Source organism: Pteropus alecto, unplaced genomic scaffold (assembly GCF_000325575.1).
Source record: "Pteropus alecto unplaced genomic scaffold, ASM32557v1 scaffold279, whole genome shotgun sequence".
In the NCBI taxonomy this organism is placed as follows: Eukaryota; Metazoa; Chordata; class Mammalia; order Chiroptera; family Pteropodidae; genus Pteropus; species Pteropus alecto.
In genome coordinates this window covers 288,228-300,688 of record NW_006443262.1, presented here as the reverse complement: position 1 = coordinate 300,688, position 12,461 = coordinate 288,228, and the positions used below count along the sequence as shown (strand labels likewise).

The 12,461-nt window shown below is 40.4% G+C and overlaps 1 protein-coding gene across 1 annotated transcript in view; it reads left to right on the top strand.

The window, feature by feature from the left end:
* KMO (kynurenine 3-monooxygenase) overlaps positions 1 to 12,461 on the top strand; it is a 41,261-nt gene that overhangs the window by 10,677 nt on the left and 18,123 nt on the right. Inside the window, exons 2-4 of the mRNA XM_006924120.1 lie at positions 7,457 to 7,526; positions 7,812 to 7,909; positions 9,230 to 9,319. Of these exons, the coding sequence (XP_006924182.1) occupies positions 7,457 to 7,526; positions 7,812 to 7,909; positions 9,230 to 9,319 (258 nt within the window). The remainder of the gene's footprint in view (positions 1 to 7,456; positions 7,527 to 7,811; positions 7,910 to 9,229; positions 9,320 to 12,461) is intronic.

Genomic DNA, 12,461 nt, shown 5'->3' with positions numbered 1-12,461 from the left:
ATCAGGCTTTCACTGATCATTTGTTGTTCAGATTGTGGTTTGTGTGTGCTACTCATATTCCAGCTTGGCCTGTTTTCCTAGGAAGAAGGACCCACACTCCTCAGTTACTTCCTCAAGCCTCTTTCCAAATTTCCTGACCCTGTGGGTCTCCTGATTGACATCCTTCCCCTTCCCGCTTTCCACCACCACAAAAGAGGCAGCAGTGACTCTAACAAAGAAAGAGGAGTTTCACAAACCTTTCTCTTTTCTCTCAATGCTCAGGGAGACTTACTCTGTTTAGCCTTTAATACCTTTTATTCCCCCCACCTCCAATGCTATAGAGCAATTTAGCCTTTGGAAGAATTTATTTTATTGACTGAACCTCATTGTAAGTCTACAGTTTTTCTTTTCCTTGATACAGTTGTATCATTACTACTGCCCTTACTAGATATTCTTTAACACAGAAGTGAAAGGAAAGTAGACAGCAACTTTGCATAAGTTGGAAGAACGCAGGGAAGGTGGAAAGAGATTTAAGAAGAGGTTTGTGTTCGACAGAAGGAAATCACCTTCGATGAAATCAAAAGAGCTGTAATTAGTGAGACATAAAGGAGTCCAGAGCACTCCCCCCGCCCAACCCCGGAAAGGAGCAAAGAACGTGACGAAAAAGGTGTGAAGTCCCACAGTTTTCTATGCCAGGCACCAAGTCATACTGTGAGCCAAGGCAGCGTGATTGCTGTTGAGAAAATGATGACGGCAGTAAAAGCAAAAGTCGCCACAGATGAGTGTATAATGACATGCAAGCTAGTTATAGTATCATACAAAGTATTTTCAGTGCCCTAAAAATCCTCCGTTCTCTGACCATTTATACACCACCCCCAACCCTGGCATATTTATTTCGATAAAATAATTGAACATAGATTTCTTTATCTGCCTTCCAGAATATTTAATATGTGAATTGCTTTGCAAAAATTAAATTTGAAAGCTTTCTCCACACTTAATGGTTTAAATAGGGACTGACTAATGCTTAAAAACCACCATCACCAGTCTACAGAAATTGAATAATATGAAGTAAGTTAGGTGGTCTCAATGTCAGTGAATGGTGAGAAGAGATGCAAGCCTTGAACCACAGGATTATTTTTAAAAATTACATAGGTGCTTAGATGCTAAGGTGCCTTGCAGAGGAGTGAAAACTGGTGTCAAGTAAATGGAAGAAAAAGCCTAGGGTCCCTCTGTGCCTACACCAGGCCTGACTAACAGGCCGGGTGCAAGGCCCTCTCCTTAAGCCCCACACACACAGGGCGCTCCTGAGCACCTACCAGGCCTCACATCGCAGAGCTCCTCCAGTCAAGAATCCCCACTCCCCGCCCCAGACGTGCCCTCATCCAACGCTGTGATTCCTCTCTCCCGCTCAACTTCGTACTGCTGCCTTCCCTTCCAAAGCCTTCCACAGCGTTCTCTGGATCCCAGTTTCATGATAAGCAAAATTTTTAATGTTTTCACTTTACTCATTCACTCTCCCCTCACACTCCTGGCCTTAATGTAGACCCGAGGACAAGGACTGCCTGCAGCCTTCTTCCACAGTTCAGGTGTCTCAGGACTGGGAGTGGCCGTGCCGTATCTTTACATTGCAAATTCCAGTTGCCCTTTATTCTCCCTCTGCGTGCAAACGCTTTGAGACCTGTGTCATTTACTAACACCACCTTCTGTCTCCTCCACTGTTACCATCAACCAACCTCTGGACCTCCTCCATCCAATATCAAAGACTTCAGCACTGACACGTAATCTCTTTTTCTATACCCCAGCCCTGCCATCACCTTGAGTGACTATCAAAGTTCACATTGTTGACCTTTCCAATTCTCTAGCACCTTGAACTCCATGCTTCTAGTTTCCTCCACATCCACTGTACCTCAGCCTCCAAATCCCATGACCGTGTGTCCTGGACCTGGACCTTGTCATCCCAGAGAACTATCCCATCTAAGAAAATAGTGTCAAACCTGAGACCCTCTGATTAAAAACCTAACTTTGTAGCTCTCTCATTTAGTTGCTTCTGCTACATTTGTTCTTCACAGGGAACTCCTACTTGTCCGTGTTCATCAGCCTCCTATCTTCCTTCCGTACTACCCAACTTAGCTGTTGTTGTCCATCAATTCATCCAAGTAATATCTTCTATTCCTTTGTTCTCCATCCCGTCCACATGACCAAACCCCACCCTGCTTCATGCCAACAGATTTCTTCCTATTGGGAATCCAGGCTGTTCAGTGCTGTAAGAAAAAATATAATAAACCTCTCATTTAGGTGCCACTATATAAATTCATGGTCACCATCCTCAACAGAATCTTTAATCCTATACAACCACACAGAGCTCAGGATCTGGAACCAGATTGGATACATTTGAATCTCAATACCAACCCAGCACTCACTGTGTTACCTGAGGTGAGCCACTTAACTTCTCTGTCCCTCAATTTCCACACCTGTAAAACAAGATAATAAAAGTGTCCACTTCCTATGGCTGCACTGTAGAATAAATGAGTTAGAGCAGTGAATGGCACATAACAACCACTCCATGGGGATTATACATTATTATTATTATTTCGGTAATTGGATTTCTCTGCTTCATCCTCTCTAGTGGTTATGTCACACCTTTGTCACTCACCCCTTCTTCCTCCTGCTGCACTCACTTTTATTTGGCTCTTTCTCACTCATTCTTTTAGTATCAGCTTAGATTTCACTTTTTTCCAAGATGTCATACTTTGTCCCACTGTACACCCACCCCTACATTTGGATTAGTCTCTCCTCCCTGCTGTCCTAGCTACACCTCCCTCCCTGCGCCCTCCATCGCCCTGTCGACTGCAATGCCTCTGGCAGGCCTGAGAGAAGGTCCTTGCTCTCTGTTGTAACTCTAGCACCTGACACAGAGCTGGCACACAGAAATAAATCACTTTATATGAATACTATTTCAAAAAAAGGAAGACTCAGACAAGACCGTGAACTCCCCGAGTAGGGCAATTTTATATTATCTTTGGATCAATTTTAATACCTCGCAAGAAATATTGTAGTACTTAAAAATCAAAAAATATTTTTCAAATAATGTTTCTGTGTCTCTTGAAAGTTTTTTTTTAATTTCCAGAAGAATCTATACTCTTTATCAACTTGCTTCTTCTCTGCATATCAAAATAGTCTCATCCTTCAAAGTTCAACTCAAAAGCCATCTTCTCCAGAAAGTTTTTACCAACCCCCTACTGGTTATCTATTGCTGTGCAACAAAGCACCCCAAACTTAGTGGTCTAAAACAACAATCTGTTAGAATATTTCAAAGTTCTGTGGGTGATCTGTCGTGTGGCTGGGGCAGCAGTCATCTGAATGCTTGGCCGGGCCGGACATCCCAGATGGCACAGTCCCACAGCTGGAAGTTGGTGGGTGAAGAGCTTGGCAGAGGCTCTTAACTAAAGCAGCTGCATGTGGCTTGGGCTTCTCGCCGGCAGCCTCTGGGTCATTACTCTTCTTACATGATAACTGACTTCCAAAAGGGAGGAAGCCATCTAAGGACTATGGCTGGAAACAGTTTGGGTATCACTCCTACTACATCTTATTGATTAAGGCTATGAAGTCCTTCTTGGATTCAAGAAAGTGGAGAAATAAATTCCATCTCTTGATGAATGAATGTCAAGGTCACATTGCAGCAGAGTATGTAAGATGTGAGATATTGTTGTGAGCGTCTTTGAAAAATGTAGTCTGTCTCATCTCTCAAGGCAAAATTAATCCCCTTCTTGTATATTCTCTAGGATTTTATTTCTTTCTTTTTAACATTGATTTCTACCTCTGGGCCCAGGATGATTTTGCAACAAAAGGTCTCCACCTATATGCACCCAAAACTTTGGGTAAATGGAATAACATTATATGACTCAAACATATAATTACTTCAAAGTGTATGTAGATGTTTTGTGATTAAATTTCTTTCTTTCTTTTTTTTTTTTAACCAACCCATAATAGAAATTCAACTAATATGGGGAAATCTGTACAATTTTTATGTGAAAAAGTGGGCCTTTATGCTCAAAAGTGGTTGACTAAGCCTTGGTTGGTTTATATGTTTGTCTCTTTTAAATAAATTAGGTGCTACCAAGCACAAGGACTTAGTTTGATGGCCTTTAGATTCCTAAAGTGTAGCAGATTAAGTTACACAAAATAGACGCTCAGTAAATGTTGACTTGGTTTGGTTACAAATTTCACTTAAAAATGTAGTCTCTGCCATCTACTTATACATTCAACAGGTATTTATGAGACATTTACTACGTCGCAAACAATAAAGACTGGGCATAAAACGGTGAACGAAAGCAGCGTGCAGCACAGTGAGGCGAGATGCCGATTACCGAATCGTCATGAGTGTAAACTTTCAATCATGATCAGCTCTTCATGCAGCTTCCTAAGGCCGCCTTAACAAAGTACCATGAGCCAAGCGGCTCTAAAAGAGCAGATATTTATTGTCTCCCGGTTCTGGACACTAGAAGTCTAAAATCAAGGTGTCGGCAGGGTCGGTTCCTTTGGAGGCCGCGAGGGAAGGACGAGTCCCAGGGCTCTCTCCCTGACTTGTAGATGGATCTCCTGGTGTCCTCTTCACACCATCTTCCCTCTATGCACATGTCTGTGTCCAAATTCCCCTTTTAATAAGGACATCAGTCACCTCGGGTTAGGCCCACCCTAATGATGTCATTTTAGCTTAATTGCCTCTGTAATAATCCTATCTCTCAACAAGGTTACTCTCTGAGGTACTGGGGTTAGGACTTCAGCATACGCATTTGGGGGGCTACAACTCAACTCTTAAGGCTTCTCAAAGGGAAGGTCCGTAGCGGTCAGAGAACTCACAAGAGGGTGTTTGTCATCGTCAGAGTGGCCAAGCCAAGGCTTCCTAAGGGAGTGCGGCTGAGTGGGGCCACAGAAATGACATGCTTTTCCCCTCCACACAATCTGATGAAAGACGGGTAAGAAGATGGGGGCAAAAGGGTAACACGATCAGATTTATACATTTAAAATTTGTTAAGAAAATGTGACGCCTACAGTGATATCATTTTACTCCACAGAAGTTTATGTTTGCTTTCTATCTGTGGCCATGGTTACCAGCAAGCTCAGATGAACATAACTCAATCAGAACTAGAGATGATTCCTAGACAGGGCCCTACTCCTAGGATGTACCTGTTTACAGTTCTGACACAAATCCTGGGGGTTAATCCTGAGCAGGAAGTCAGGTGAGGGTCCTGAATTCCAGATTTTGTCCTTGTAGCTTCATGTGTCTGTCAAAAATTTTCCTGAAATTCTCAGGCTATCCTGCAAACAGTAGACATCCCTAGGCACAGCTCCCAATGTCAGGTTCATCTTTCTGTGTTTTCTTTTCTTCTTGGCAGAGGAGTTAGTTCAAATGACCTATTTTACCATTACTCTTGTGGAGAACAAATTGGTAAAAGGACAGGTGAATGCTAGTAGAATAGATAGAAAACTTGGCATTAATCAAACATGATGATTATGATAACTAGGAGCAGAATGGCAAACAGGAAAAGAGATGGATAAATGGAGAAACATTATAGGTACACTTGGCAGAACTCAGAATGGATTAATATGGATAATGAGGAGGAGAAAGGTGCCAACGATGACTCTTATGCTTCTAGTTTGAGCAACTGGACAGATGGGATCGTTTTCACTGACATAAGGAATATGTGCAGAGGATGAACAAGATGTGAAGAAGGATCACATGTTTCAGTTTGAATCTGAGATGCTTTGAGACATTCAAGAAGCTACATCAATTAAACATCTGTATGCAGGAACTCAGAAAAGAGTTCTGGGTAAGAGATCTGTACGTTTTCACGTCTCCATGGACGTAGAAGATGGACTAGGTAGAGGTTTGAGAAACTCCACCATTCAATCGTCTTTCTTTGGAAAGGTGAAAGAGAGAAAGAAGGAATGGCCAGAGATGTATGAATAAAACCAGAAAATGAAGAAAGGTTACTACTTCAAAAAGAGGGCTGGTTAATAGCATTGATTGAGTGCTGCTAGATATTCAGGTGTGATAAGTAAGGATGATCTTGCCAAATTTAAGTCACTAGTGATGAGACAGCAGGTAAATCACTGCAACTTATATAAAGCTATTAGGAGAGCAACCCTATACAGCTCTGAGAGGACAATAGACAAAAATTCTTGATAACTTCAAAGTAGGAAAAGACTTCCCAAGCAAGTTATCAAGGCATTACCAATAATGGAAAATATTGATAAATGTGACTACATTAAAATAGTGTCTCATCCTTAAAAGATACTATAGGGTTGAAAAAGGAAGCCACATAACGGAAGATGATATTTGCAACATTTAAAAACGACAAAGACACTGTACTCAGGTCTGTGAATAACTCAAAGAACAATTAAAAGAAAACAAAAAAGACAACCCAATAGGAAATGGGCAGAAGACTTTACAGGCTCTTTACAAAAGAGGAGATCAAAATAATCAATCAATATATGAAAAAGTGTTCAATTTGTATAGGAATCAGTCATACGCAAATTAAACCACACTCCTCCCGACCTAACCCTCTAACTGCAATGTTTAAAAGTTTGAGAATACTAAGTGCTGACAAAGATGAACTCCCAGAAGCTGTGGGTTGGAAAACACATTAGTACAAAATTTTGAAACACTTGGCATAATAAACCTTTGAGCAGAGATTCCACTTCCAAGTGTAAAACGCTAGAGAAAAATTATGTCCATATGTGCTAGGATTCATGTACAAAAATATTCTTCACAGCATCGTTAATAGTATTCTCCAACCGAAAAAGAACTCCAATGTCCTTCAACAGTAGAATGGCTAAGTAATCTGTGAGATTTCATGCAAAGAAGAATTATACAGTAATGAAAATGGATGAGCTGGAGTTTATGTGCAACCATTGGATGAATTTCATAAGCATATTGTTGTGTTAAAGAAGCAATACACAAGGATGTCTAATTATGTGATTCAAAGGCAGGCAAAATGAAACTATATTGCCCAGGGATGTATACCTAACTGGTAAAACTACAGAGAAGCAAGGATGGGTTATCACACAAGTCAACAACGTTTACCTCTTGGCGAAAGCTTGGGGATTGTAATTGGGGAGGAGGCAGGGGCCATTTTTGAGGGGCGAGCAATGTTCTACTTTTTGACCAGAGTGGTGCTTATATGGTTGTTTGCTTTCTAAATATTCTATAAACTGTACACGTTTTATGATCTTTCTGTATGAAAGATATATCTCACTATAAAAAGGTAAAAAAAAAAAAACCACCCTACCTCTAAAATTATACTATTTAATTGTGAGTTATTTCATTATTTTTGTAAATGGTGCCTTCTAATAAATCAGTGTGTACCAAGGCTATTAGAAGTACAGCCATACAAGATGTTATATTTTGCTGGTAAAAATTCCCTATACTAGTGGAATCAGATAAAAATATGAAAAAAAATTGCTTTGATTTTAGGTCGGATCATTAAATGCATGTTTCCTTGCAAAGAGGAATTTCCAAGTTGATGTGTATGAAGCTAGGCAAGGTAAGAGAATACTGAAATTTGTGAGCTATGGTTCTCTTTCTCTGACCTCTTTCTCTTTAGATTTTAAAAAGGAATTTTTTAAAAAAGAGAAACTGTTAGAATTTTTAAACCTCAACTATCTAAATTCATTTAATACAAATTTACTACTATTAGTATTTTCTTTAAAAGAGTTATCAAGTTCTATTTATTTGGTCCTGATTCCACCAGTTTGTTCAGGTGTTAGATGCTCATCCCATCTTGGGATGTCAAGAGATGTGCGTAACATGTCTACTTCTAATGCCTTAGATGTCCGAACGGCTACATTTGCACGTGGAAGAAGCATTAACTTGGCCCTTTCTTATAGAGGACGACAAGCCCTGAAAGCCATTGGCCTGGAAGATCAGGTACCTTGTTAATGCATTTTCTTTATGGAAGATAATACCTGCTGTTTTTCACAAGTTGCATGGTCTTGATTTCATCCTGGTTCAAAGCGCTATTGAATGCCAAGAACTTCCCCACGAAGACTCATTCTATAAAGTTTTCAAACTTTTAAATTTGGTGACAGGGTGAACATTTGACACTCAAGAGCCCTGGAGGATGCAGAGCACGAGGCATGAATTAGGGGAGTCGGGTCCTGCAGATGATGACTTTTCCCCAAACAGGCTCTCAACAGGACAGTAGATCTCCGCTTTCTGAAAGTGTGATCTGAGATGACGTTAGGATGAGACGAGGCAGGCAAACTCCATTCTTTTGACTATATAGGTCAATAATCTCTTATCCACAATTCTATGCTCCAAAAAGCTCTGAAAGTAGAAAGCTTTTCATCAGGAATTCAGCAGCAAATTTGACCTGATGTGAGACTGTGTGTGGCCTTAAAAAAAAGATCTCATGAGATGTGACTATGTTTTGCTACAAAAGTATCACGTTTGATTACGAGGTGGTGCCTCAGACACTGCTGGGTGCTATGTGACATCCACATGGGCACTACGCGACCACTCTAAAATTTAAAAGCTTCTAAATTCTGAAACCAATGGGCCTCAAGGTTTTGGATAAGGATTGTGGGCCCGTAGTGGATATTCTTCACAAGGCTTCGATGTCACTGAACTTGTGTCTATCATACAGTTTGAAAATGTGTATTTCCCTTGATAGTACTTTTGTTGCCAATGTGTCTTTGAAACGGTAATATGTTAATGTAAGTGCCATTTGCATTTTGTAATTTTTTGAGGTCTGTGTGTAGGAACACACCACACGAGTTTCCAGGAGTCCTGGGATTTATGCCCTGCATGTTGCTTTCTTTTGTGATCATTAGAAAATCACTTAACCTCTTTGACAAAACACCATTTTCCTCAAGTTTAATGTTTGATTTAGACCTGATAAACTTTAAGTCTATCAGTACACAATGTGGGCCCTCCAGGACCCCCAGGTCTTCAGAATATTCATGTGTCTTTTGAGTGAATGTTGTTTGTGGAAATTAGCGAAAAACTTGAACTTCACGTCTGACCGTCACAGTACATTTCTATTTCTAAATCTGAAGGTTAAAAAGAAGCAAAAGCAAAATTTTCAGGAACACAGTTTTCATTAAGTCTCTACTACACTGTGCTTCCATTGCCCTTTACATTATTTTTTGAAAATATTTTAAAATTATATTTTAAAATTAATATCTATCTTATTTGCATTATTCCACGTTATAGTAATGGAAATAGGTATTTCTGGTTTTATTTCAGATTGTATCCCAAGGGATTCCCATGAGAGCAAGAATGATTCATTCTCTTTTAGGAAGAAAGTCTACAATTCCCTATGGGACAAAGTCGCAGGTAGGTTTTCCTCCGAGACGGAGTCTCTTTTGGTTATAGCTGAGTCCAATATCTAGAAATGGCCACTTGCTTGTTGGCCCTTCCTTTCTGCTCTAGCCCTGTCTTTGACATTGCATGCCTCGGTCTGGAATTTGGGAACAAGTTCGTTCATAGGAGATGCCTAAAATAGGGCCCAGTCTCTAACAAACGTTCGATAAAAGTTAGATGTTATTGTCATTAGGCTGGCTTTTGTCTCTATGCTTTGCTTGTACTGGACACCTTTACCTTCCAGTCTCTTTTCAATTACATAGAGAAAATTGCTGTCTATTTATTGTCAAGCATAATATGCAAGAACAACTCTACGTGATGTTGCTCACACAAAATTTAATTGTAATATAATGTATAGAATAAGCCAGAAATGCTTTCAGTATTGTATAATTTCTAAAACAACAGAGTTCAGATGCTGACATAGAGTTTATCAAAGAAAATCTATTATCCTGCTTTGTTTTTTTCTTCCAATCTTTTGCAAAGTAACATATGGAGTTGGGCAAAGTATGTATTTTTACCTAGTTATACATTCTAAGTTTGTTTCTAGGAGAGAATGAATGAACCAAACATCTATCCACAGGAGAAAAACTCCAACTTGCTTTATCCAGCAATGTGCCATTTTATTAAGTGCAGTTCATATTCTTCTGAGTCTGACCCTCTGCAGAGTTCCCACTGAGGGCAGAACAACACTTGTTAGACAACCCTGGGATCTTGTAAAATGCAGTCTGACTCTGTAGGGCTGGGGTGAAGACTGAGGTTCTGCATCCAAACACACCCAGGTGGTGTCCATGCTGCTGGTCTGTGGACCGCGTTTTGGGGAGCAGGAGACAAAGCACACATGCTCATGGGAACAGGACTCTGAGTGTCAGGAGTGCACGACTGTGTACTTCAGAGAGGGAGCAAGCTTTAGTTTTCAGAGACAACTTCCTAGAGAAAGTGAAATCTGAGATAGACATTTTGTTTAAATCTTAAATTGGCAGTGAGAGAGCATCAACCCAATAAAGTGAAAGTCCATCTATGGAGAGAAGTCGAGTGAGACCAGATCTCTACAAATATCCAGGTGTGTATTGGGCAAATGCACTTTCTCATAACAGAATCTCGTAGCGATCAACAACATTAGCTTCATCGAATCCAACCACCTTGCTTGACAGACGAAGAAAGGCCGCATGATCATGTGAGCTTGACACCAAGGGAGAAACGAGGCAGGTTTCTTAGGCAACGGCACATGGAGCATGATGCAGGAGGCCCTCGCCACTGAATTACGCTGTTTCTTTTACAAAGTGGAGAGTGACTCAATAATCGTTCCACCTTTTTCTTTGATTAATATGGAATGTGCGAGGAAACCATCCCCTCAGCCGAGAGTGAACCAATAAAACATAAATAGACCAAGGAGTGAGATACGGTTCAAAATATGAGGAGAGCTAGATGAGGAGAGTCACTTGGACCTGAGGCTAAAAGGTACCCATGCCACCAGAGATGGAGAGAGAGCAGCAGCTTCATCTCCAGGGACTCCCCATGAAGATAAAAACGTTGGCGGGAGTTTCCATTTGGGTGCCTTCAATACATTAGAAAAGGGAAGTAATGATCTCTCCCCGATCAATCCCGCTATTTCTCAATTCTTAAGAACTGAGTTAAGGCTAAATTTACAGCCACCCCTCTTTCTTTGGTTCGCATCATTACTTTTATGTCTGAGTCAAACGTCGGGGGCTCCTTCTTCTTTAAGAACCATGGAAAATTGCTGTTCCCATGAGCGTGTGTGCTTTGTCTCTTGCTCCCCAAAACGCAATTCCACAGCCTGAGGAAGTCTAAAGCCCTCTCCATGACCCCAGAGTTTCCACGAGTCCCCAGGGAGCCTACCCTCTGTTGGCTTCCACTGCCTCTCAGTGTCTACTCCCTCTCAGTATTGGCTTTGAACTGTGACGGTCAGACGTGAAGTTCAAGTTTTTCGCTAATTTCCACAAACAACATTCACTCAAAAGACACATGAATATTCTGAAGACCTGGGGGTCCTGGAGGGCCCACATTGTGTACAGAACAGCAAACAATTTAGAAATCCCTAATATGCACAATTGGATCTCCAAAATCCTTTCTGAGCCCCTTCTCTGAGCCTCCCTCCTCCAGCTGTTGCTTTCTTGGCCCGTTCTCTCTTGCGGTGCCCAGGCTCTTCCTGTCTTGCTGGGTACTCCCATCTCCTCTCCAGGTTGCCCTGGGAACTATCAAAATACTCGCTAATGTACAGAGCAGGTCAGAGTTTCCCAATTCTTACTCCTCATCACCCATACCCAGAATAGAGAAATGGTGCTTCCTTTACTAGGGAACATTCTCATTTGAAGGCATTAAGGATATAGAATCTAAACATTTTTTTCTAATGTATTAGAAAAAGTCAGCACTGCAACTATTGTCTTACAAATATCCAAAGGAGATAATGCAACATCCTTAAAATTATATTATTGTTGTTGTTGTTGTTATTATTTTGGTTCCAAGGGATATTTTATAGCTCTTACTTTTTTATTTATACTTGTTTCTCATAAGATCAACCTTTTAGAATAGATATTGGAGAAGTGAGACTTGATGGGAGTGACTTTAACTTTTGGTTATGATACAATGCTACCAAAAGATATGGAGCAGACTAGACAGGGACATTTTCCGGTCTTCCTGCAGGAGCCATGTGTCTGTCAGCTCTCAGATGTCAACCAAGCCTGATTACTGATGTGGAAAGAATATTTCCCCATGTAAATGAGACTTCATAATTAAAATGTTTCCTAATATCCTTTGAATAACAAGTATAGATTCCATTGACATGAAGTGATTAATGATACCAAAGACTGGAAAACAGAAGTGGGAGGCAGAGAATTAAGAGGTCCCCTTTAATTTTAATTTACATAAAGACACAAGAAACTCTTCTGCAGGCATTGCCTCTGTAGCATGACCAAATTATTTTTGTACCAAATATAGATCTGTTAATTTTAAATGTCTACATTTGAATAAGGTGAAGTCATAAATTAGCATATTTGTGTTAAAATGTTGTACCATAATTTGGAAAATTATATGCTAAAAACTTTTAAAGCAATAGACTCACTCTGAATCATAAGGCTGCGTTATGACTTTCATGGGC